This window comes from Engraulis encrasicolus, unplaced genomic scaffold, assembly GCF_034702125.1.
Source record: "Engraulis encrasicolus isolate BLACKSEA-1 unplaced genomic scaffold, IST_EnEncr_1.0 scaffold_91_np1212, whole genome shotgun sequence".
NCBI lineage: Eukaryota > Metazoa > Chordata > Actinopteri > Clupeiformes > Engraulidae > Engraulis > Engraulis encrasicolus.
This window is the reverse complement of record NW_026946269.1, coordinates 147,158-175,000: the sequence shown is the minus strand read 5'-3', so window position 1 is coordinate 175,000 and position 27,843 is coordinate 147,158. Positions and strand designations below refer to the sequence as shown.

At 41.1% G+C, this 27,843-nt stretch overlaps 2 protein-coding genes across 2 annotated transcripts in view; one reads left to right on the top strand and one right to left on the bottom strand.

Annotated features, from left to right (window-relative positions):
* LOC134445013 (E3 ubiquitin-protein ligase TRIM47-like) overlaps positions 1-16,900 on the top strand; it is a 37,333-nt gene extending 20,433 nt beyond the window's left edge. Inside the window, exons 6-7 of the mRNA XM_063194152.1 lie at positions 9,459-9,598; positions 16,374-16,900. Of these exons, the coding sequence (XP_063050222.1) occupies positions 9,459-9,598; positions 16,374-16,900 (667 nt within the window). The remainder of the gene's footprint in view (positions 1-9,458; positions 9,599-16,373) is intronic.
* A 5,764-nt stretch (positions 16,901-22,664) lies between these two features.
* LOC134445011 (uncharacterized) lies at positions 22,665-27,597 on the bottom strand. The gene is made up of 7 exons (XM_063194149.1): positions 27,376-27,597; positions 27,106-27,199; positions 26,875-26,962; positions 25,394-25,647; positions 25,122-25,296; positions 23,521-23,648; positions 22,665-23,206 (listed from the first exon to the last, which is right to left on the bottom strand). The coding sequence occupies exons 1-7, from the start codon at positions 27,522-27,524 to the stop codon at positions 22,889-22,891; spliced, it is 1,206 nt and encodes a 401-aa protein (XP_063050219.1). The 5' UTR covers positions 27,525-27,597; the 3' UTR covers positions 22,665-22,888.
* Positions 27,598-27,843: the final 246 nt, after the last annotated feature.

Below are 27,843 nucleotides of genomic sequence, written 5' to 3'. Positions count from 1 at the left end.
TAGTTCATCCCTACACAGCTGTAAGTTTATTTTCTTTGCAAAGTTCAATCAGAGACAACAGTGTCTTTGGTTTCTACTGTTGGAAGGCAGTAGCCCATTAATAAGTCGGTAGCCTGGACGTTCCTGCTCAAGACTTCATCCGGATTCATTTGTGAAACTTTGATGCATCAAGAGCTTCACGCCTAAAGCATCGCACGGCCGGACTGTGCGAGCAACCTGTCCCAACCCTTTCTGTCTCACTGGAGCGAGAATCGGACGCCTTGGACTCACAGACTGCGTGCGCTGTTGGACAAGCCGCCCACCAACCCTGAGGATAACCACTCTCTCTCCTGAAAAGGCTGGAAGCCTTTCCATCGTTCACAGTAGGCATATCTGGGCATCAGTGTTGTTTGTGAACGCGTTCAAAAGAACGGGTTCATTGAACACGCTCATTTTTTGTGAACGGTGAACTGAACACAACACATCTTTAAAAAAAGAACTTGAACGTGAATTAGTTCACAATACGTGTCATGAATGGCAGACATCACTGTAAATGAACGTTGGAATTTGTTTTCCATTGAAAGCTGAGTGACATCTGTTTTCTCTTTTGAAACGCAACGAGAGAAAGTTCTGTACTCTCACTGGTGCCGCTTGTACAATTTCTTTTGACATCTGTGTGCGTAATGCATTGCGGGCAACGTAGTGTCCGGCTGAGAATAGTTCAATAACATAGGCTTAGTTATTGCTGCTTACGCACAACATTACCCATGATGAATCGCGGCAGAGAGCAAGAGGCAGACAGACCCAAGCGCTGCATTTAAAAAATGGTTCGTGGAAGGGATAGCACGGAGACAGACACCAACTAGATTGCATTCTCACAGAAAATGCTGGAGGCGGGCTTGCCTTTTGGGGCAGAGATGAAACAAAGTACTATTGAGAAAACAAAGCTAAAATAAATGTTGGAAAAAATCCATCCACACAGTCAGAAGTTATGGGCCAAACAATTCAGCCATCTTGGATTCAGCCATCTTGAAAGTGTTGTAGCTCTGCGTCTTGGGGATATACTAAATGACATACCGGTGTATTTTAATTTGGCTAAGGAACACTGCATATGATATAATTTTGAAAATCAACATGGGTCCGAGTGGGATTCGAACTCACAACCTCCATATCTGTAATCCAGGACCTTTGCCATTAATACTGAATGACATACATGGTAATTTAAGTTGGCTAAGGAACACTGCATATGATATAATTTTGAAAATCAACATGGGTCCGAGTGGGATTCAAACTCCCAACCTCCATATCTCTAATCCAGCACATTTGCCATTGATACTAAATGACATACATGGCATTTTAAGTTGGCTAAGGAACACTGCATATGATATAATTTTGAAAATCAACATGGGTCCGAGTGGGATTTGAACTCCCAACCTCCATATCTCTAATCCAGCAGCATTCCCATTGAGCCAAGCAGCTGGCTGACTTAAACATTCCAGCAAGACAATATCAGATTGCATTGAAGAGCTGAACAATAGACTTCCAGAATTGTAGTTGCAGGTGCTCGTTAAGAATAGAATGTTGACAGTTGAGATGGAACCCTATATTGGCTGCACCTGTTCTGATTGACTGAATGGCACTTAGTATGGTGCTCTAAGGCAGAGGACAGAATCCAAAACAGTTTCTAGGGCTTTAGATTATCGTTGTAAAAAAACAAACAAAAAAGAATTGGCACATGTCCTGGTCACAGATTGTCACAGATTGGATTCATAAGTGTGATCTTTCTAACAGTTCTTGAATGAAGTTTATAGGTTAAACTGTTCAGTCACAAATGGACCTCTTGTGGAACATGCGCTGACCTCTTGAAAAAGGCACTTCAAGTCTCAATGGGAAAACCAGTTTTTACACACCTGCCATTTAAAAAGTAATGGGAGTTGGGAGATAAAACGTTGACAATTTGGGGACATCCCATAGAGCTCGCTAAAAACGCGTCAACTAAACTTCTAGGTGAAAGTGTTGATGTTTTATGACCGAAAAAGTGGCGGAACCTTGGTTCATGAAGGTTCTACCATTGTTTTCAATGGGGACCCAAACTGGCACAAAATCGCCAAAAATGGAAAAACGACAAGAAAAAAGGACACGCTATAGCAGAACAAATTAAGCCGAGCCGGTCATTTTAGTGTTTGAACGGTGTCTCTATCTCGAAAGGCCTAGGAGGAGATCCATTTTCAAGCAAGCAAGCAAGCAAGCATAAACGAACGTAAAGATTACTAGAATCGGGCCTTGCTCTGCAAGCCCGCTTAATTATCCTTATGAACATTTAAACCACCTACGCAGCAAAACCAGTAAGGACATATTTAGCATTTTTGTTTAAATGCTGGCAATATATGCTGTCCCTTTCTTAAATAAATAAACTTGTAAACTTGTAAACATCCACAACGTCCTGTTAGAATTTGAAACGGCACATTGAGTTAAAACATCCATCCGGTGTGAATGCATTTGCACGCCCTCGAGGGTCATAAGGGAGGAAAGGGGGAGAAGACCCCTACCAAGCCCAAACGTAAAATATTACACTGCCAGCAGCCTCCAAGAGGTCTGTGGTGGTCTCACAGGAGCAGGTAGATCAACTGATTATCGACTAAAAAATAAATAGGCATATTTGTGTATTTGACTTTTGTCTTCATTAGGTCTACCTTCATTCAAGAGTTTTGCACATGTAAATTAATTCATACACAAACAGGCTATATAATATCATATAAAATTATATATATATATTTCATATTATATCTATTATTTATTTATTCATTGAAATGCTAGTAGACTTCATTGCACTAGGCTAGAACTGGTCTACCTTGTCTGTACTGCATGCTGCAAGTATCATCACCTGGTATGAAACCCACAATTGCAGCATCATGAGCAAATGTCTAGTGTAACGGAGGCTAACTAGCACAGTGTTGGCGTGGAACGTTGGTAAACCTCCCTCCGATAGCTTCATATAGTCTCGTGCCGTTGGGCAGAGAGACTAGTCTCTTGGCCCAGCGGTATCGTACTGTGTCTCCCATTGCCGAACCGTTGTAGTTGACGAGGTCGCACGTTCGATCCCCGAGGGGGATGAACAGGTGCAAGATGACCTCCGTCACAGTGGTGCCGCTGACCCGGGATGGGAGTGAGGTTTAAGGGGGAGAGTGTAACGGAGGCTAACTAGCACAGAGTTGGCGTGGAACGTTGGTAAACCTCCCTCCGATAGCCTCATATAGTCTCGTGCCGTTGGGCCGAGAGACTAGTCTCTTGGCCCAGCGGTGTAGTACTGTGTCTCCCATTGCCGAACCGTTGTAGTTGACGAGGTCGCACGTTCGATCCCCGAGGGGGGTGAACAGGTGCAAGATGACCTCCGTCACACTAGTATGTTTCAAAGAATGTATGATTTTTAGCTCGTGGTGTGAAAAAAGTATTTATTTGAATATTTCACGAAAAAATGTGAAAATAAACTGAACTTTGAACAAGTTCACAATTAAAATTGTGAACTTTGAACGTGAACTGTTCACTTTGAGCACCTATGAACTGAACTTGAACTAGTTCAGAAAATCTGTGAGCTGGCACAACACTGCTGGGCATATAACTCTACTGTCAGTTTAGATATGTTTTGAAGTAGGCTTAGCTGATTTTCATATACATGTCTGATTCCCTTCTGTCTCCCCTTTTGTTTAGTTAGCAACCTGCTATCACTAACTTTCTCCCGGTTGTTTACTAAGTGCTATGTCTCATTCGAAACGATCGGAGTGTTTTCAAGCATTGTTTGGACGCATATTAATGTTTGGAACGCTCCGTGAACCTCTCGAATGCGATCGTGCAGTTATTAAACCTCCGTGCGCGCGCCTGTTTGTTATTTTGTTACTGTACGGCCTCAAGAGGCCCTGCCTTGATTAGCTAGCCATCTGCTAATCTCCACAGCATAAGCTGTCCTTACTGACACAGTCACCCCTTCCCTCTCTCTCTCTCTATCTCTCTCTCTCTCGAATAATCACGCTTGTAGAAACCCCAGGACATCTCCTGTGCCTCTCGGTACAATTTGAGTGTATAACTTTCACTGCACTGTCCACCAGACATGTCATTAAAGGCGAGTACATTTAGGGTTTAACCCCCCACAAAAATTGATACAAAAGGTTTTTTATGGATTCTATTACTACTGGACCTTCTAAATGACATACTAAAAATCTAGTAAAATCTGACTTTGGGAAATGAGTTTTTTCAACATGGCTGCCATAGGCTTATTATATGGGTCGAGAGACACTCCAGGTGAATAGGCCAAAAAAATTAGCTTGCCGATATCACCATGAAACTTAATCCGGTAATTACTCATATATTTTTGAGAAAAAAATGTATTACAAGTTTTCTGAAATGTTATGTTTAAATATGGTAATTGTACTATATCTAATTAAATATGCATTAAATTTCAAAATGCAAAAACTCAAAATCTGGAAAAGCCAAGCTCAAAATTTTATTTTGTTTCTAGTAAACCAGGAGATATCTTCAGAAGGGATTATGGACATCTCTTTTTGTTTTGTAGTAAATCTAAAAATCTTTGTGCAGACACACCAGCTAGCATTTTTTTTCAAAACATGATTATTTAACATCTCTCTTAGATGTAAATAATTGAGTTTTATGTTTCTCAAGTTCTTCCAGACATTCTTTGAGTCTGGTGGTATCATTCTTAGCATGTATCAAGGGCAAGGTCAGCTGTCCTCAAATCATAGCCTCTCCACAGAGGTGTCCTAAGGGCTGGTGCTGGGACTCCTATTTGCCATGTACACCACATCACTGGGCCATGTTATCTGTTCTCACAGCTTCTCATACTACTGTTACACCGATGAAGCACGATGAACCGATGTGCCAGATGACTCCACGGTCACACATATTTCCGCTTGCCTCTCTGAACTATCCACAAGTATGAAGGAATGCGACCTTCAGTTGAGCCTCGCCCAAATGCACTGCTAGTGATCCCAGCCAAAGATTTAGGTTGCCATGATATCGAACTCAATATGGATTCTGCTACTGTTGCCTCAAATAAGGCCACAAGAAATCTAGGTGTCATTGTTGATGACCATCTATCATTCTCTGACCACATAGCCACAGTTTCCCAGTCATGGCGCTTCTCACTGTTAAATATACATAAAATCAGACTGTATCTGACCTGACTGACTCAACTTCTGATATTGTCCATCTGACCTGAACTACTGCAACTCCCTCCTGACTGGTCTTCCAGCTTGTGCAATAAGCCCTTTGCAAATGTCACTGCATGCCACTCCTCTTTTTCATGCCCTAATAGAAGGCCCTGACCTTTACATTTAAAGCTACAACAGGCCCTACTCTGGCTTACCTGAAAGCTATGCTAAAGCCCTATGTCCTTTCAGGACATTGTCTGTCTCCAGTACCAACCGTTTCACCTTGCCCTCTACTTACACATGTAGTAGCTCCTGTCTATTCAGTTCAGCTGCTGAAAGACCCAAAATACCTAGTGACACCATGATTCATCACTGATGATGTGCCCTGACAAACAGCACATGGATATTATCATTGCGGTAGTGTATTTTTCCGCCCAAACAGCACTCCAAACAAACAGATCCTGAAAACATGTTAATTCATGCCAATGTAATTATCATGTAGTAACCTTTATTTTAAAAAACTTTGATCTTGAAAATGACACCTTTCCTGAAGTTAGATTTTCCAAGATTTTTAGTATGTTAGTAAGGACAGCTGGATGTATTGAAATCAGTTGAAAAACCTTTTGTATCAATTTATTTGGGGTTTGGTGTATTTTGGCCATAGGTGTACTCGACTATTAATTGTCCTGTGCTCTCTGCAAACTTTCTGAGCTCGCTAACGCTAGCCGGCTTTGTGTGCATTCCCATACCTTGACAATATTTCCCCACATGTGAGTTGCCATATTTGTAGTCGACTATCGATATTGCTCTAGACAACACCGTCTCTAAATCCCTGCTCTGTCTTGGTTCTTTCTCTCTCTCTCTTCCATTAGGAATAGCGTACATTAATTACAGAAATCCCAGACACCGTTGCGGGGCCCTAGCCTCACGGAGAGCTAGCTCTACCTGCTATTACCTTGGACTAGGTAGCCAATAGCTACCATAGCCTGTTGTTCTGCCTGAACTTTCTGTAGCCAATGCTAGCTTGGCTTGACCAAACACCCACGCGTTTGGTCCGCCATTTCGTGTCCACAAGGGACACAATTTGCATCCCTAGTGGGGGCTACATTTGTTATCCCAAAGACTAAATTAGTGGTTATGAAAAGGCTCAGTGACAGGCTTGTTGTGTACACTGCAGAAATGGTTGCTATCCTACTTGCACTGACCTGGGTGGAAAGCAATAGAAGGCCTGAGAATATTGTGGTGGCTTCAGATTCAGCATCAAAAATGTACAATCACAGTCAAGACATTGTCATAGACATAGCACAGCTGGCAAGCAACCTGCAGAGGTCAGGAACCAGTGTAACATTTTTGTGGGTGCCAGCGCACATTGGTGTTGCAGGGAATGAGCTGGCAGCCCAGCATGCTAAGAAAGCTGCAGACCGTCCAAGTATAGATATGGCCATAAAGTAAAGCTGAACTTAAGGGTTTAATAAAGAGCAAAATGAAGCGAGAGTGGCAGCAAATGTGGGACAATGGAAAAACAGGTAGACACCTATACAGCATTCAGAAGACAGTGGGAATGGGCAGAATGACATACAGAAGTACACAGGAAGAAGATAAGGTCTCAAGAACGAGGGTGGGCCACACAGGTCTGAATAGTACATTGTTGATTTTAAGGAAACATGAAGATGGAAAGTGTGGAGAATGCAACACCAATAGAATCCTGTGCTAAATATCAGCATGAGAGACAGGAGCTAATCAGAGTCCTGGAAGGAGAGAAAGTCCCCCTAAAGTTAAAGTGGTGGTTCGCTATTTTAGACATTGAGCCCTGTTTCTGTGACGTCTGGGGTGAAGTAGAGATGTTCTCATCACAATTTTGACAATTGGTGCTGAACGGAGCATTTGAGTATTCAAGACTGCACCCCCCCCCCCCCCCCCCCACCTTTACATTGACTCCAATGGAGCACTCAAGCAATCGATCATAAAATGGCATTAAACTTTCGTTTGCAGAGACGTGAAACTCACCGAGTGGTCAGAGGTGGACAGCGATACGTTGGTTCGAAAATCACAGCGAAATAAGCTTCCAGAGAAGATATATTATCACTATTGTCCATCTTCATTGAATTGTATTGGTTTAACTTGTATCACTCCGCGCGACCGGAAATGGGGGCGTGTGTGTTTACGTTACTATCTATGGTTTGTATGCAAGCTGTAGTTTTTGTAACCAGTACCGTTCTCTTGGAGCACTGAGCAACTTTACCAGTCGTGGAAGCTAGTACATTGAAAAATGGATACCGACTCATTTGTATTTCAGGATGAGGGTTTCGAAATCGACTTTGATGGACGGGGGTATCGATTTGAACCCGAATGCTCCGAGGAGGAATTCCTTAGGAGAAAAGCTGCGTTTGAAGCCTGATCGTCCATGGAGTCCAGCGATGCACCAGTGGATGCGCCTGCCGAGGAAGCCACCGCTAGGTCAAGAGCAGTGACGTGCGGTCAAGTTTATGGCTACCTATAAGTTTCATATGTCATAGCTTTCTTAACATAAGTAAGGCCTACATATTAAAACGTACAGAAAATGCTATTAGATCTCTCTCTCACACTCACACTCACAAACACACACACACACACACACACACACACACACACACGTACGCACGCACACACACACACACACACAGGATTCAAACAGTGGTCTCACATAAACCACACAGCACCAAGGCGGACAAACAGGAGCATCACGGCGGATGCTCAAACACACACACACACAGGAACACCACGGCGAACAAACCGGACAGAATCACGGCGGATTCTCTCTCTTCCCACGGGTCTCACAAACACAGGCCTCACATAGCCTACATAGGAAACACTAGTCTTACCTTAACTCTTACATCGGGTCCATGGGTCATCTTCCTGGATGAAAACATCCGTGACTGTCGAAGCCTGTCCTTCTCAATGCCAACGCCTGTGGCAACATGCAGAATGGCGGAGATCTCATTCATCAGGTCGACATAATTCCCACGGTTCGAAGAGTGTGTAGCCTACTCTCATCACGATTCCTGAAGCCGAATGCCCGGATGAGACGTTCTCTCGGTTCTCCTTCACTTTGTGCATGCTAACGTTACTTTAGCCGGTGCTGTTCATCCTAAGCCACAAGACGCCCAAACGTCTTCAAAGCAATTGGCATTGAATATGAGTAGACGAGGATTTATGTTTCGTAAGGCTCCTTGGTAAATTTTTCAGTCACAAAATCCCATGCTAATGGTCTTCCGCACATTATCGCCGGTTGCAAACAAGAGACACGGATAACAAAAAAAATATTTTCTGTTGTACCACTCACTTTGAAATGACCGGGTAGTTCTAAACTTCTGACTAGTCACCTGCAGCAGCAAACCCTTCAGCTCTGTCGGTCCTCCATTCTTTATCACATCTTTTTTCCCCCTTGGAAATCCAACTTGGAGAATGCTCTTAATATCGTTATGAAATCCACTTCCATGGTAGCAGTCAAAGTGAACAAGCTAGCCAACACTAATGACACCGACTGACTTGCAGTATTATGAACTTCAGATTCGCTATGACGTAACTGCCAGCAAGACTCTCAATGCCAGAACGAGGGTGAGGCCAAGCTGCAGCTCGCCGCACCACTGTATCTTTCAGTGGGCGTTATGCCAAAGCGTTCAGAGTAAAGAAATGATAATCACACGTAGAAAATAGTGAAAACATTTTTGGAAATGAAAACGGCGAAGCACACCTTATGGGCTACATTGCATTCCGTTGGTCAATAAAAACTAAACATTACGTTCTTGTCCTCAACAGATTCACTAGCCACTTTCCACCAACCAGCCGCTTCTTGATAGCGTCCTCTTTAGGGGGTTTGGGCTTAGACGCAATCTTCTGGGGTTGCTTGAAATGTGTTTGGTCTTTTGATGCTTCTTTCTTCTCTCTTCTTTTTAACACTTCTTCAATAAGGGCAGTGGTGAAGGCCTGTGAGGTTGGCTCGTAGATTTTCCTTACTATCCAGTCCTTGCTTTGTTTTTTAAATTCTTGACTGAAGCTTGGAGCTCCTGCAGTGTCAAACAGTACTGAGTTAGTGTCACATAAACGCTTAGCATGCATGCATGTTTAATCAAACAGGTGTTGCATCCAAAAATAGAGATAAAGAAAAAGAGAAGAACATTCTGTGCACTGTTCTCAATGATGATGAAACCTTCTAATACAAATTGGTGAGCAGCAAAAATGTGGGAATTGTTCTTCTTGTCTTTGCTATTACATAAACACATCCCCACCAAACAATTAAAATTTGATCTGTAATGTATCATAATGTACCTTCTGCAGTTACTGCCTGCTCTCTGCCAACATTGAAGTTGTTGTCCATGACAGCAAGTTTGGTGCGGGCGACCATACTCTCATACTGGAAATGCAGGCGTTTGGGCAAGTACTTCAGCATGGCGCTGTGGAAAACCTCCAAAGCCCCTGTAAAACATGAAAAAAACACCAACCAAAACAACAGTTTAGTTACCTGATCTGATAGATAAGTATTTCTCAACAGAGGCAGAGGGTGGGGGTAGCCTTGGAACTTCCATACTGTCTTTAGTTCTTTAGTTCTACACAATCGTTTCTCACTTGTGATTAGGTCTGGTGGTAACCAGCAGGTGACCGCAGGCACGGGTTATGAAATATTATTTTTAATGATATTCGGGTCGGTTGCGGTCGGTCAGGACTTTTAAAATGATGCCGAATTGTATGGGGCCTAGTAGGCTATAGCCAATAGTTTACTTTAGTAAACAGAGACATTTTCCTTCAAAATAGATGAACGTTTATTTGGCTGAAGAACTACGATGGTGTCACGAGCTCTGCAGGACTTAATGAGGTGCCTGCGTCGGCTGAATCCTCTGCGCGCAACCGCAGGTGCAACCATCAGTGCATTTAGGAGAACACAGAGGGTGCTCTCTACACAGTGCAATGATGGATATAGCCTACATATTTTCTTATACAATTGTAATGGTTTCGCACTCCTGTGTTGCTTACAGAGTTTTTTTTATTTCCTGTGTCGTACCACAGCTACGAGGCAATCCACTTGACGGCTGGCTCCGTCTGCTCCCCAACTAGGCTACAGAATAATTTCCTCCACAGCTAGGGATTTGTGTGGCTATGCCTATTGTCGAAATAGAATAGGCTAGCCTACTATAGCCTATACAATGTCCAAATTATTATTCCCTTTGAATGCAGCGCTCATTTACAGTGGAAGAACAATGCCTTTGCCACTTCAAAAAAATAAATAGGCTAATAAATAGCCTACATAATGAAATAGCATTGTATTTAGATAAAACTTAGTAAGGCAAGGCAAGTTTGTTTATATAGCGCATTTCATACACAGGTGCAACTCAATGTGCTTCACAAAGTTAACAAATGTAAATGAAAGGAAACAGGGAAGAAAGAAGGAACTAAATCCGAGTCAAAAAACATTTAAAACATTGAGATAAAACATACGGTAAAAATAATAATAAAATAAAACAAATTAAATAAACATAAAAGTAATAATAATAATAATAAATTTAAGCTAGGGGAAAGCATCTGAGAACAGCTTTGTCTTGAGTCTAGATTTAAAGCTATCAATAGTGGGTGCATTTTTTTTACGTCATCTGGAAGCTGGTTCCAAAGCTTTGCAGCATAGAGGCTAAAGGCTGCCTCTCCACACTTTGTTTTAACTTTTGGAATCACCAGCAAATTCTTCTCCGTTGACCTTAGTGACCTGGTTGGTGCATACAGCTGAAACATATCCAGTAGATATGTGGGTCCCATTCCATTTACTGATTTAAACACAAGTAGCATTGCCTTAAAATCAATTCTGTAGCTTACTGGGAGCCAATGCAGCGATCTTAAAATTGGAGTAATGTGGTCGAACTTCCTTGTTTTTGTAAGAACCCTTGCTGCTGCATTTTGTACAAGTTGAAGCTGTTTAATGGTCTTATTGGGGAGGCCAGTAAAAGACTGTTGCAGTAATCAACCTTACTAGAAATGAAGGCATGAATTAGCTTCTCCAGATCATTTTTAGACATCAGGCCCCTAAATTTAGAGACGTTTTTTATGTGATAAAATGCAGACTTAGTAATAGCTTTCATGTGACTGTTGAAGTTTAGGTCATTGTCAATGAGGACCCCAAGATTTTTAACTGTATCCCTTGCTTTCAGTCCCTTCGTTTCAAGGATAGTAGCAATTTTTTGTCTCTCCTCTCTTTTCCCAAATATAATTACTTCAGTTTTATCTGTGTTCAGCTGGAGGAAATTGTGAGACATCCATTTCTTAATTTGGTCATACAATAATAGAGTGATTCAAGGGGGGTGTAGTCATTGGGGGACATGGATAAGTAGAGCTGGGTATCATCCGCATAGCTATGGTAATTTATGGAGTTATTCTCGATAATCTGTCCCATTGTCAACATATACAGAGTATGGTAGTCTGGGTAACAGACAAACATATTGTGATCGAAATGCTCATATTAGAAAATAATCATCTGTGATAAAAAGTACGCTAATATTCAACATAGACTATAGGCTACTTTTTGTTGGACAGTGCATGTCGCATTATAGCATCGTGAGTGCTACTGTTAATCAGACGAGAAGGGCTCCGTAGCCTACGTGATCATGAATGGATCTTTACATTGCAGACATCTAAGATTACGAGAGCTCACGCTTTGTGTAAATGATCATTTGCACTAGAAAGACAAGCGTTCGTTGCCTATAATGGCATAGGAAAAAGCCAAACCAATTTCAGTTCTGGAAAAGGACAGAGCAGAGGCAGAGCCTATCAAACCAAACGAAGATAACGTGTTGTAGGCTATTGCCACTATGGGTGTTGTGAGAAGTTACTCCCTCCCTTCTCACAATCGCAATGATTTTCAAAACCGGTGAGCGTTTGTTTTGTTTGTCTGGACTGTCAAGGAGAGCACACGCACATTCTCGGTCACACGCACACATGAACACACGGCACACACAACCCCCGAGTCATCTCTCCTGGCGGCAGCGCGCACCGCGCAGAAGAACCTTTCCACTCATTGACTTTTGGGCGGGGACTGTGTCAGCGGGGTTGTTCGAAATGTGTATGTTTATGTCTTCGTTAATGTTTAATTTATGTCCAAATTGGGTGATGGTTAAGTGCAAGAGGGCAACAGTATTTTGTATGTTTTTGTTTTGGTTTCTTCATGCGTAAAACTGGCAGTTTATTTTCTGTTGGTCCAGTGTTTCTAAGGACCAAACGCGAAGCACCTGCTCTGTAGGTATTGTTGAATAAGTGAGAAAATAAGTGAGTGGGTGATTGTAGAGGGTATTTAGACCCTAGTCATTTCACATTCGGGAGGGTTGAGAGACAGAGGCAACTGTTGACCAGAGTTAGTTGTCCTCCAGCATATCTCGTAAACTGCGTTTGAAACTGCGTTTGCAACTGCGTTTGCAACTGCGTTTGAAACTGCGTTTGAAACTGCGTTTGAAACTGCGTTTGAAACTGCTGTCTGTCGCAGAAGCAGAACGATTAGAAGGGTTTGAAATATTCCAGCTGCCGGGAACATTTGAAAGCATCGTGCTTTGTGAGCTTTAGGTTTGGATTTTCTGTTGCCAGTAGTCATTTCAGTTTCTTTATTTTGATGTTGCCCTCGAGCACGTTTATTTTTGTATGTTTGAAGAAAATAAAAAAAATATTACAAGGCCTACTTAAATTCATTCATCGACTTCGACAACGTGATTTCACCTTCTTCCCTGACATCCACCTAGCTTTTATCCAGTTTATCCAGTGTTTTCATAGCCTACCTGGTCCCTGTCAACCATTTAAGCTGCAGCTCAGCATTTCTGTGCATAGCCTATGTGAAGTGTACCCACACCCCTCGGAAGTGAACCATGCTGAGACCTTTAGGCCTATTGACGTGGTCTTAAAATGAATGATCTCGTTTGTTGATAGTAGCTGGAAGGAGTATGTTGAGTATTTGGAGCTGTGACCTGTAAAATAGAACAATATTTGGTGTAAGTTAATTGGACAGGTACATGAGTTATTACACTTACCATAATCTTTTTCATGCCCGTGCCATCCCCATTACATTACATTTCAAATAACAAAATAATTTACCTGGTGAGTCAGATCTGGCATCTCCGCTCAGTTCAATTGCATTGCCATCTGCTTTCAACTGCATGACCTGTTGAATGAGGTTCTGTTGCTGTTCCTCATAAGCCTTATGGATCACTGGAAACAAGTACTTCTTTTGGACATCATAGTACTGGGTCTTCTTCGGGAGCTGTAAATTCAACATTCTGGCCCACTGGTTGATTTCTGTGAATGTTGTACCAGTAAACAGAACAGCTGCTGGTATCAGAAGGTTATTCTGTCCCATTCCTTGAGCATCTGGGCATGATGTCCACCTTTCAGAGTGCGAGTTCAGACAGGTCCACTCCACTTTAATTTGGCTACCCAATCTGATGACTTTTTTCTCAGCGATTGCTACACCACACTTGTGTCAGGTCCTGAATAGCTTCATGAGATGTGACTCATTGACAACCCATTTCCTTTCATCCCAGTCTGACTGTGTTTCCAAAGGACTTGACAGAGAACTGGATGCAGTGCTAGTGGTGGATTTTTGGCTGGATAGGCTAAAAGTCATATCTCTCTCATCATCACTGGTGTCCAATACTGCCATCTCGGTGTGTAATTCTTCAGACTGTTTAAAAAAAAGGAGTTATAGATTTTCAAGCAGTGACACCAATAATACGAAATAAATTACTGATAAATACATTGGTAATATTAGAAGGTGGTGTATAGCCTAGTAAAAAAATACTGCAGTAACTTACAGCTGAAGTATATTTTTCCCCTATGGCAGGGTAGGCAAGATACAGTATATCACGAAAGTGAGTACACCCCTCACAGTTTTTGCAGATTTTTGAGTATATCTTTTCATAGGAAAGCATTAGGCCAACAGAAATTTCACTTTGACGCAATGATTAGTGACATTTTAAGAACATATTTAACCACTTACATTTCTTGTTCACTCAAAAAAAACTAAATACAGCCATTAATGTTTGAACATGTACTCACAAAAGTGAGTACACCCCAGATGAAAATCCGGTAGAGAAGGGGCTGTGTTTGCTCGAATCGTCGAAATGAAAAGGGATGAAAAGGGAGGTCATCAGTGTGCATTTCAACCTTTCTTTGAATTTAACTTTTACATTTTGAGTCTGTATCTGGCGTAAATAGATTGGTGTGAGATTGGAATGCAATCCTGATCTGCTTCAGTAGTCACAGTGCATGTTGACATGCATGTTTCTTTTAGGTGTATTTCAGATTGCCAATGTTGACAGCATTCATGCATCCCCAAACCAGGTCAGTCCCACTACCATGCTGTCATTGAGAGGATACACCACACTTGCTTGACACCATAAACATTTGTTTATCTTGGTCTCTTCAGATCACACGACATTCCAGTGATCCATATCCTTGGTCTGTTCATATCTCTTGAGATCTGGAAGGTCTGAGGTTTCTAATGGTGTGACTTATATGTTTCAATGACCACTCACAGAGCTACACATTTGTTTTTGGAGACATGTCAAATTGCCCTCTGAAGGGCATTCAGTCCTCGGTAATAACATGTCATTTTTCAGCAAAACTACTTAAAAGTGCAGTTCAACGAACATCCATTTGTTTATGAAAACAAATAAGATGCCAAAAAATGATAATAGTTGTCAGTATTTCATTTCCACTTTAAAAGTAGAAATGAAATACTCACAACTATTATTATTTTTTGGCGGCTTATTTGTTGAGTACTCCAGAGATAGCATCTGTTTCAGTTCATAAGGGAAAGTGTTATTAATCCAGACCCACACTCCAAGGTGGCGGTAATGCACCCCAATCAGTTGCTAACCACCATTTGCCAACCGCCATTTCACCGAACGAAAGAAGAAGACGAAGACTGACACTTTGGTGCTCCTGTTCCTTTAACAGTAGACTTGAGTTGAATCTCCATCGCTTCAGAGGACGTCTGTAAGTTGGAAAAGAAATGTCTAGAGAAGTGGAAGCATGATCTGAAATTGTAATGCTGTGGTAGTCACATGAGCATATATTAGACAGAAATCTATTGTCTAAAAGAAAAAAGTCTATCCTAGAATAAGAATGATGGACAGAAAGAAAATTATTTCTTGTCTGGAAAATGAAATCTCCATGGGTCTGGAAAGCCCCAGCTGTGATGCAGTGGATGAGAGTGTACAATATTAAGAGCTTTTTTCCTCATGCCATTTGCTTACTGAATTCCTCCTAATTACTTTGATTGAACACACACACACCTTTTAATTTTATTTTTATTTTATTTCTTCTTCACCCTTCTTCTGCACACTTGTTTTGCAACGGCCACACATTTCATTACAAGTGACACGAAAGTGTCTCTATGTACATGACAAGTATCCTTGAATCCTTGAATTCTTGAATCCTTGAATTCTTGAATCCTTGAAAGCCGGCTGCTGACTCCGGCTGCTGACTCCGCCAGATTATGTGCGGAGCCAAAATCTTTGATCGAAAGTACAGCCCATTTATTTAGGCCAATGTCATGTTTTCTGTCTTAGTATCTGAGGCCCAGACCTCCCATGCCTCTCATGCATGTGGGTGAATGTGTGTGTGTGTGTGTTGGTCTGCAGATATTGACCCTGAACTCTCACTCAGAGACGGTTCTATTTCAGTGTCTGATGGCCAGGCTCTTATTGCTGAACCAGTGACCAGAGATGACTTCTTTCAGTGTGAGTTGAACACACAAACACACACACACACACACACACACACACACACACACACACACACACACACACACACACACACACACACACACACACACACACACACACACACACACACACACACACACACAGACACACACACTCACACTCATCCCACACCAATCACACACACACACAAATGCCTTCCTCACCCCACATGCACACGCACGCACGCACACACACACACACACACACACACACACACACACACACACACACACACACACACACACACACACACACACACACACACACACACACACACACACACACACACACACGTTTACCTGTTGATATACACACACACACACGTTTACCTGTTGATATACACATGCAGCATACACACACACACACAAACACACAAACACACATCATGCATCTTTTCTATTCAAACATCACACAGAGCTATCCATCCATAACCTTGTTCTTTTCCTGTCTTCTCCTCCATCAGATTCCTGTCACTTCACTCTTGATCCAAACACAGCAAACGGAAACCTCCATCTGTCTAGGGGGAACAGGAGTGTGCAGTACAGACCTGAGCCCCAGTCATATCCTGATCATCCAGACAGATTTGATGGGCATGATCAAGTGTTTTGTAAAGAGGGTGTGTCTGAACGCTGCTACTGGGAGATTGAGTGGAGTGGAGACTTTGTTGATATAGCGGTGTCATATAAAAGCATCCGCAGGAAAGGAGGCGGTAAAGAGTGTGTGTTTGGAGGTAATGATCAGTCCTGGAGTCTGGAACTCACAGACCTTGGCTCCTCTTTCTATCACAATAATGAAGAGACTGAACTCCCTCCAGTGTCCAGCTCCAGAATAGGAGTGTATGTGGATCACAGGGCAGGAACTCTGGCTTTCTACAGCATCTCTGGAGACACAATGACCCTCCTGCACAGAGTCCACACCACATTCACACACACACTCTACCCTGGGTTTGGATTTGGGTCTGGTTGGCAGTCATCGGTGAAGCTGTTGTGACAGTGTGACAGGTCATTACACACACACACACACACACACACACACACACACACACACACACACACACACACACACACACACACACACACACACACACACACACACACACACACACACACACACACACACACACACACACACACTCACAAAGTGTGTCAGTACAAATCAGTAGGGCAGAAAATGAAGGAAAAAACGAAAAGTAGAAAGAAACCAGGAGCCTAAGGAATTTAGTAGAAAGATTATTCAGCTGATGCAGGTACTAGCAAAGGCAGGGGGAGATGAACAAAAAAAAGTTTTGCATTCTCATAATCAGACACGCACAGCGCTTCAGCTTTCATGTCACCCGGATGAACACAATAGAAAACCAATTTTCTATGAAATGCCATGCAAATTCTCCGCTTAGCACAAATGCTAAGAATTTATGGTTACACCCCGCCATTCCGACGCACCGCCATTCCAACATTGGCGTCTTATTGGCGTTTCATTTTTATAAAAGGCACTGCCATGCCGACACATTTTTAAGCAGATTAGGATGAATAACCTTCAGGGTACTTTTCAGCATTACACTATTCCAGCACAGCATATTGCAGTGGTGCATTCAATCGACTTCATGAAAAAAGTTGTCAGCGTTGTCAAAGTGCGTTCATTGTTATTAAAACAATAATCAGCACATGCACCAAACATGCACAGAACATACTATTGCCTAGGCTAAATAAATAGCGCACACAGTGTAGTTGTCTTCAATTAATTCGGGTCTTATTCAATCCCTAAATTACTTTTTGGTGGATTACTGAAGTAGACTACACCTTGAATGAAGAGTGCATGCGTCTCCCTCCTTGCACTGCTGCCGCTGCTCGTGCTCTAACGCAGGAAAGCATGGGGCTGGTTGCAGACAAGGTAGCCATAAAACAATGTGTGCTATCATCATTGCATTTCTGAAATGCAAATAATGTGAGCAAGAACAAGGCACAGGGCAGGGCTAATTACGCTGGTGTGAAGCGCAGATCCCAGGCACACTCTCCCACCTCTTCCTGCGCGGTCGCCTTTCCATAATCAGGCATGAAAAACCCTCACCTTTCGGCCGTTTTGAAATCAAAATGGGTAATCCGAGGACAAAATTTTAGGGGGGGGGGGGGGGGGGGTCGAGCGAGGAGAAAAGTGTAGACTACCATAGAAAACTTCATACTTCGTACTGTCGGCACGGTCAATAATACAAATGAGCTCAATAGTCCCGCCCTTTATACTTCTCTTTGAAAGACGGGCAGCGCAATTTCAAACTGGTGCGCTTTCCCCGAGAGGTGTGAGAGAGTTGTGTTCGACCATTTCGAGAGAGAGAGATCAGTCAACCCAACGTTTGACATGGGACAAATTGCAATAGAAATAGTTCCAAGTTTTTGTAATCCCTTGGTACATCTAAATGACATATTACAACCCATTTATATACTTAGTGGACAAACACGTTTTTTTCATGGTCAAAGTTGGAGCTTTCCTATGAATGTTTTCATAGGGAAACTACTAGGTGAATGGACTAAAATTTGAGTAGTTTTGATGAAATTTTAGTAGGCCTAGTTTATCCAAACTATGACAAAGATTTTTTTTTTATAGCAAGTTATCTGAAATATGATGATGAAATATGCAAATGAGTTCACAGCCAGGCAAGCTGAGGGGGCATTGGGAAGTGCTGAGAGAGGGGTGCTTAGTTGCCATTGGAGGGCATTAGTCTATTCTATGTTTTAATACTAAGGGGGCATTGGCAGGGTTTTGATGAGGTCAATGGGATGTTGGGAAGCAAGTAACGAAGGTGGTTGGCACTGGCCCCAACCCCTTCTCACATTTTTCACCCCTGACCCGTTTTCATGCCTGCATAATGGAACAGACCTCTCCTCTCGATGGGAGAGAGAGTCTGAATAATACACTCCAAATATGAAGTATGGATGGTTAGAATAGTGTTTGTCCATGCACTGAATGCATTTTGCGCTGTTTGTGTGACTCAGTTATTTTTTGTTTGTCTGTTTTTTTTTGTTTGTTCCTGTGTTACTCATGCTGTGGGGAGACTGATGAGGGAGCACAGCAGCACACTCTGTCACTGGTCACTTCACTGTCATCACAAGTCAGTTTAGCAAATGGTAACACCTTCTCAGTCAGGCAAGTTTGGATGTGCAAGCCTTCAAATTGTGAAAGTAAATACACATATTATTAATGTTATTAATAAGAGTGAGAATACTATCTATTGTATTTCATTTCTAAATAGATTTAGGCTATACACAGTAAATTTTGCAGTGTTAAAATAACACTTAAAGTGTTGAAATTAACACTACTCTAGTGTCTATTTGGTCCTGCTCTAAATCAGTGTTAAACACTGGTGTTAAATTTATAGTGTTAAGCTAAGTGACACTTGTGTACACTGAGGAGTGTCATTTATAGTTAACACTACAGATCAAATAACTCCATGGAGTGTTAATTTTATTCTGATTAAGTGTTAATGATTTACTCAATTATATTGCAAAATTAACTCTGATTAGAGTGCAATCTATAACTCCATAGAGTGTTAATCTTATTCTGATCAAGTGTTAATGATTTACTCAATTATATAGCAAAATCAACTCTACTGAGAGTGCAATCCATAACTCCATGGAGTGTTAATCTCATTCTGATAAGTGTAGGTCAGGTATGTTGCAAAATCAACTCTACTAAGAGTGCAATCCTAATAATAAACACTGAATTGAAGTTAATATAAATGTATCAGTGAATATGTCTCTGAGCAGTGTTAGTTTTACACCATATGTTAAATTTGAATTATTTTGCAGTGTACACTCAGCTTTATCTTCATGTCAAAAAAAACATTAATACTTAACCAAGTGCTGTAAAATGAAATCCAACTCATGATAAACAGAACATCAAAAGCATTCTTTGTGCATTCTTTGTGTTTATTTACTTTTCACACAGCCATAAAATGACAGTAAGGCACTATGTATGGTGAGGAATCCATTGTGCCATATTTCACTTGAACATCAAATGGCTTAAAATAGAAAAGTTCATTAGCATTCAAAACTTTAACAAGTCCTTCTGGATGCAGACTAACCCTGAATGCATGGTAATGCTCATCAAAACACACCGTTTCCATCAACAATCCACAGAACACAATATCATCATCTCTGACAACAATAGATTTGATTTTACAAAACACTGGCATATCACAGTGTACAGCAATACAAATCACACAGTTACGACGGTACTCAGTACCATTGTATTTGATCCATTTGGCTGAATACACAGGTGTTACAGCTTTTAATTTCTTAGCAACTTCTACACCACCGATAAGATCTGAGATCTCCACCATCTTGCCTGGACCCAAAATCAATCGTTCATTAATGAAAACATCAAAATTCATAGCCAAAGAATTTTGGTGTTTTCTAGCCAAGCACAGAGTAATGTTCTTAAAATTTTTACACTGTTTCTTAACCCTATTCAGACTGGGCTTTTTTGGCATTCCTGGGACTGGGGGGGGGGCTCTTTTGACCCCCCCTTCATATCTCATGAACGGAATACCGTATGACTACGAAACTTGGGGAAGATGATCTACATATGGACATCTATGAATGACATAATTTTTGTGTAATTATCTGGTATTATGACGTCATTATGACATCATTATCTTATTATGCCCAAAATCTCGCCATAATGGATTTTCCAACACATTTAGGTAATGCACTTAAATTTTAATGATTTTGTGCTTCAAACCACTTACATGCTCACAAAGTTGTCTGAAGCTAATGGAAATAACAAAAAAATATGAAAATATATGGCGTCAGAGATAAGGTAAAGTGATTTTTGGTCAGACATACCTGTCAGAAAACCGTTGCCATGGCAATGGCAGAAATTATAAACCTAATTTTTCGGTACCTAACTGTAGCCAACTAAATGTTAGGAAAAGTCACAAAGTTTCGTAGTCATAGCTTAAGTCGTTAAGGAATTATACAACATCAAAGTTGGTGCGGGCACTTTTAGCCCCCCCCCCCGTCTGGATAGGGTTAAAGTAGTTGTGCTTTGCTTCATAACGCATGCACCACATATGAAGAACAGGACCAATGTTTCGTATTATACGCGGATAATGAAGCAAAAAATGGTGCTTGGGTATAAGATTGATTTCAGGGAATAGTTGCTTGAATAGACAAAGGTGATCAGCAATCAAATGTTTCAAATATATGGTCATTCCTTCTGACAGTACAGGGGAAAATACAATGTTGACCAGCTGTAAAAGCAAAAGGAGAAGGTGCCAGAACTTATCCTCTGCTTGCACCAAGTCCCCAAATAGCAAGGGCATATTGCGTAACAAGCACCAAGATTGTGTGGCATTCAGCCCCAAATCATTGCTTCCATCAAAAAGTATTACTCTTGGTGGTCGATTTCGTTGTTGATTATACCCATAGTCATATGCATGTATCCTACCAGCAAGCTCTTCAGCATTAAGAGAGTTGCACTGAATATACTGAAGGACTAATTTTACTTCAAACTGAGCCACCCCTTCCAGTATGTCATGCATGAGATCTACTGAAAAGTTGTTTGCTGTGTGGAAATACTTCAGTGAATTCAAAAGACAAGTGCGCTTTACACCATATACATGAGGTAGTGTAGAATTTGTTTGTATAGTTTGACAATGGTGTGAGTGCATGTCAACAGTCCTGAGTATAACTTTTGGATCATCTTCCGAGAACACCGACTGAAAACAGTCTTTTTCCAGCAGACAGAATCGACAACAATATCGTGCCCCAAACGAATCTACAAAACCAAAAAGACCATGCAAACCAAGATTATCTACTGTAACCTGAATTAAAGTACCACGAATTACACCTTGTGTGGCAATGTGAAGTCCCTCTGTTTCAAGAATTTTTAGATCATGGACAATTGGCTCAAGTATTGTGTTGAAACCATAGCGCTTGATATCTTGGGAGTGAAAGAGAGCACACAAATGAATATTAACTAAAGAAGAATTCAGGACAGGGGGGAAATTTCTCAGTGTGAAATACATAGCACCTAATTTGTGCACACCCTTTTTCGAACCCAGAGGATTTCCTGTTTCAAATTCATCGTAGAAGAGCTGAATCTGCAATGCATCCTTTTCAACAGAAAACAGGGGACTGTTTTTGAAATAGGAACCATCTCTCCAGTCTGCATACAGACCTTCCTTGGTTATGTCCCTTGGCTTCAACATGTCTTTAAGTTCTGGGTTGTTAAGAATCATCTTCAGCGTTTCCAAAATAGGAACATATGCAAGTTTATCTGTCACGATGACCTGGTCGTACGTTTCTGTTGTTTTATTTCTTTTGCTGTCAAACCTTGTTCCAAGTACTTTTTCTATCGGCTCAACACTTCCCCATTTCTTTGAGAAATGTCTGTTTCGTTTGGGTTCTGAGTTTAAGAGTGTGAATGGGTTTTTTAAATTATGAAACTTTTGTTCGATTTTGTTCTGAATTTCTGTGTCCTCTGGCGATAAGCACTCTAAGGCCGTTTCTTTAGCCTCATTTCTCATCTCAAAAAACACTTCCTCCATTCTTGAAACGAATTTGTCTATACGAAACTGACTTACACCCCCTGTCTTGAGCTCTGCCACAGCCATGGCACACATATCCAAAGTGTTACTTTTGGATTTTAATGGTTCTGATGTTGTGGTTGTTGAGGATGTTGAGGGCCTTTCATCAATGTCAATAGTAACATCATCTTCCCCTCTGCGTAAATGGGCAACATTGTTAACCTGTCGGCTGGTACCGTCTTGTCCGTGTTTCATATTTAAATGTTTCCTAAAACCAGAAAACGAACCAAAACTTCGCCTGCATCCAGTCTCAACACACTGTAGATGAAGGCTTTTGCCAGGAAAGTAACCATGAACTGACTGTATATGCCTAACAAGCTTATTTGAACCATTAAATCCAGCATTACAAAGAAAACACTTCATGAGGAAGTAGTATTACCAAGCACTGATGAAACAAGTTAATTAAGCAGTCTTGCCCTAATTTCAGCTACTCTGGGACTCTCCTTCACTTTGGCTACATCAATGTTGTACACAGTTGTCTGAATAAAGACATACATGTTGTGGAGCACGGTGTTGTAAGATGTGCCAAACACGAAATGTGCTTTAAACAGTTCATCAAAAGCACCAAGGGAGGATGTTGACCTGCATGGTATGGCGTTCTTGTCAAGAATGATGAAGAACTGGTGGATCACATTCTTCTTCGTTCCAACTGCCAGTAGATAGGGCTGAGTGCTAGCGGTGATGCTGTCCAGATGCTCTTGTAGATTTGTTCCAGCCTGAAAACATTCACAAATAAACAATTGGATTATTGACATTGCATTGCATTGCATTTGTCAGATGCTTTTTAACCAAAGCGACATTTTGAAAAGAGGACATAATCATAGCCAAACTCACTAGCAGATACAAAGTGCACAGGAAATATACAGATCAACAAGTGCAGATGCAAAGAAGGGTTAGTAAGGGTTTTTTTAGAGTACACACAAACACACACACGTCAAGAGTCTGGCCTGGGGCTAGGCCAGCTCAGATATCTATTAGATATCTATTACAAAATTTGATCATCATGAAATTACGAAAAATGCAAACATACCTTCTTGAAGACAACGAGCTGCTTCTCTGCTTGGGAGGCCGCCACCTTTCCAGGTCTTTTCCGACCCTGAGCAGTTGGTGGAATCAGGTGTAAAAGCAACAAAATCGATGACAGGTCGCTGTCCCAACCTGAAAACATCACAGGTATCAATTACAATGGACCAATATCGTTCTTAGGTCTTCCAATAGTCAATATTTCTCTAAAGGAAGGATCTTGCACCTCAAGGTCAACAACATTAGAAAACAAGAAAGCTCCGGCACACTTCCACAAGAAGTGTGTCATGCATGTGTGCACCCACAAAAAAAAGAGCGAGAACATCATTGTGAAATCAGTAGTAAGACAGGATTGGTGCACCAAAGCCAACCGAACAAAGTTTGAAGCCATTTGTAATGTTAATGGTAGACAGTGTAATATTTTTTAGTAGTTTATTTCCAGAATTAATGCTGCCCATTCACAACCAATTAATTACCTTTTTCAAGAATACTTGCCACCACCGTCAAAGTCTAAGCATTTATTTTGACTGGGAAAATTGCACTGTTCATACATGACAAGCTGGATCTTCTCAATGTTCGCCATTTAGAATTTTCTGAAATGGGCATTTTAGCTGCAAAACTTACAGTACTTTTGTCTTTCTACTAAATATTCGTTTATAACTTGGTAAATTGTCATGAAAAAGATCAAATTTGGCAATAGGCACCTCAGTTCCATTGTTGCAATATCCACTCTCAGGGAAGCTGACAAAGGTGGACAAAGGGGTCAGTTGTCCCAGGCCCAAGGAGATGAGGGGCCCATAATTGGGTCCTCATTACATTGATAGTATTGGGTGGGGGCCTTTTCAGATGACTTTGTCCTGGGCTCAGCCAAAGCTGTCAGCGGCCCTGCCCACTCTGACCACAATCCTACACAGTGCACATTTAAATTGCTTGAATGTCACTAGACCGAAACGTCGCTATTTAACTCTGCAAGTGAAGACAGTGTGTGGGAGCGTTCTTGTTTTCTGCATACTGTATATCACCCAAGTCAGTATATTTGATGGGCAACAGATTTTTTTTTTTTAATATTGATGTGTGGCAGATATAATAACAGTTCTAGAAAATCTGGGTAAATATCCCTGACAAGAGTGCTGTAGCAACATCCTTACTATCCACTGTTAACACTAGGGGTGGGCGATATGACGATATTATATCGTGAATCACGATATTGAGTAAAAGATCGTCTCGAATCTGCCAAAGTGGAGAAATCGTATAGATCGTCTTGCAGTGAGGATGTTTATTATCAGTATCAGAGTGACGTTTTCTCACTTTTGTTGTTGTCTTCACTTTATTCTTTACATTATTGTATTCCAATTGTACACTTTATGAGAGTGTCATCAGTGTGTTAACATTTTATTGACTGCAAATTACAAATTGCAAGTATATGAAAGTTGTTTTTTGTTGTTTTTATTTTTTGGATGGAAGATCGTGATAAAATATCGAAATCGTGATTTCATGTTAAAATATCGTGATACAACTTTTTTGCCATATCGCCCACGCCTAGTTAACACTACATGTGACACAAAACTGCATCCTGCATGGAATAAGAGCATTCCATGAGAAACCTACCCAATTCATAATCTTCTTCTGGGTTATCCTCTGCCAGCAGGAGCTCCTTCATTTCATTCACGGCTGGAAGCTTCTGGCACTCCCGGATGATCTTCTGCTTGAAGGTTGTCGGCCATTTCTCCAGAAGTTTCACTGATGTAGCCTCTCCAAACATGAGGATGAAATCCTGTTCAATCTGGGGTAGTAGTATTGAGAACAATTTTAGGTTTTCACAAATTTGTAAGTAATAGCAATTACTTTTTGCAATAGTATAAGATGCAAAAGATACTTACCAATCCTTTCACATCTTTGAATCGTGGAAAAATGGACAATATCTCGCTGGACTGATGAGGGTCAACAACCAAGTCACGACGATGGGGAAACGTTAACTTCATCTTCCTCTTCACCATTTCTTCATCGGTAGAATGTTTCATCACTGAGATGGCCTCCCTACATTGCTCTTCAGTCAGGGTGGTCTCTGGAACATGTTGGAATTCTCGATTGACAGTTGGACCGCCAGCATGTTCTGTTCCAGATGGGCCTTCACCTAGAGACAACACAAGGACATAAGAAAAGATGCAAAATGTTTTAAATCATTTCCTTCCTTTTAGTTTGACAGGGAACAACAGTAAAAGACAATGACAGACCTAACCATTTTGGTTAAAAAGCAAACAAACGTGTCTGTATCTGAAGTCTGCCATCCCAGTTTGAGGAGTGTGGAAAACATACGTACATCTAAAGCGCTGAGTTTCTGTACCAGAACCATACACATACCCGTAAACACATAGAACACCTTAGTGAGGTTGCAGCTAGTAAGACTTTTCAGACCCAACACAACATCCAGCAACATTCACATTTTCTCTCTGGTATTAGCAATTAAAAGACAACTTTAATAATAAACAACCATTTTGAACTTTGAGCTCCTTTTTTGACTGTCTTCAATATTTTAGATCCTCCTCAACTTTTTTTTTTTTTTTTTAAGGATAAGCTCAGCCAATTTCAACATGCAGTTGTAATATTCACACTACCCTAGACTTGTCACCTTAGGATTTTTTTTTCTTCAGCCTTTTCCGAGATCCTGGTCTCAGGCGTTTGTTTACATTTAAAAAAAAAAAAAAATCTCTGAAAGGGCTGAGCTGAAAAATGCAGCATCACCGGGTACTGACAAGTCAAGCGTAGCGTGAGCAATACAACAGCATGTTGAAATTGGCAGAACTGGTCCTTTAATGTGTGCTGCTGGCTCCGTTATTTGGCTAATGTAGATTTTCTCAATTGGCTTTACAATGGCGGTCTATGTTCTTACAATCACCCAAAACATTTGAAAGTATGCATCTCACGTCGAAATATGGCTTCCGTGATTTCTTATTTGCCATTTTGTGAAATAAAAAAATAAATAAAAAAAATGCATTTACAAAATGCTACATAAAACACAATAGACGCCACGTTTCACTACAAAAACTGTTATGAGATATCAGTGAATACCCCTGAACACTTGGTGAGTTGCACATTCTGGAAACCAAATTTTAGGGTGGTTTTAATAACATATTTGGACATGCCCATAGGCGGCCATTCTAAAGCCAGTTGAGACAAAATCCGAATAGGCCAAATAAAGACGGCAGCAAGCATGAAATACATGGTGAGGGGGACTCTAAAACATTGCAGGCAGCTCAGAAAAGGGGCTTAATGTTTAAAATAGCGCAATTGTCCTTTAGGCAAACACATGTACCATAAGACTGGGATATTAAAACATTCCACATTGTTTCTACAGGCATACCTGACGCTCTGCGATCTTTGGCACTGCTCCTCTGAACTGTTTTGATTCTCCAGGCAAGGTATCCCGTCCCACTTTCGCCATCGTGCTCCTTGAAGGAATGGATAATAGAGAACATTTTCTCAAAGACTACATGCTACAATGGGTAACATGAGGGTATACATACGGGATAACTTTATGAGTGTTAAAATATTCCAAAATAGTTGCCAAAATGACTGCATTAATGTAACTTACATAACCATTCTTGGAGAAGGGGTCGCTGAGGTAGGGGAATAAGTTCACAATTCCTCTTGCGTACTTCTCCTTCACCTGCCTGGGTGGCGATGTGCTACAAGATTGATGGAAAGACATTCTCAGACACTCAACAAAAAAGGGGGATGGGTCTTACTTCAATACAGCACTTACTTTCCACAATGTACATGAATAAACTGAACATACCTAAATGAAACCTACAGTATGAGGCATGACACCCATGACACTACATTCAGGAGAGAAAAAAATTACCCATGTGTCTCAATCATATCTGCTGTCAGGATCTTGACGAGCTTCCTTCTTGTTTCATCAGTCAAGGCCTTGGTTCGATTATATTCGTTAACAACCCGGTCTCCACCTGGTTTCGATTCCAGAACAGACTTCACCAGCTTGAAACACATTGCAAAAAAAACAACAACAAAAAAGTTAACAATTGAGGATGTAATTAACACCACTTAAGCATAGAGATGCTCTGACCGCTAATCTCTGATTCAGTAGACTGATGATCCATATTGGCGTGGATTAGTGTGGGCAGGATACAAGAATTTTCCAGTGATGGGGTCAATCAGTACAATACTGTAGTCATACCGTATGTTCAGCACAGTTCTTCAACAAGCATCTGTCAGTAAGGGGTATTCCAGAATGGATTTAATGAACGGTTGAGGCCAAATAAAGTAACTTAAATGGTGCTGTATTAAGAACACACAAATTTAATGTAAC

Excerpts from the sequence above, each read along its gene's own strand:
- LOC134445011 (XM_063194149.1), bottom strand. The coding sequence starts at position 27,524 with ATGTGTTTCAAGCTGGTGAAGTCTGTTCTGGAATCGAAACCAGGTGGA. Across the intron at positions 27,200-27,375 it reads GATATGATTGAGACACATGG|CACATCGCCACCCAGGCAGG; the intron begins GTAATTTTTTTC and ends TCAATCTTGTAG. Across the intron at positions 25,648-26,874 it reads CAAAGATCGCAGAGCGTCAG|GTGAAGGCCCATCTGGAACA; the intron begins GTATGCCTGTAG and ends TGTTGTCTCTAG.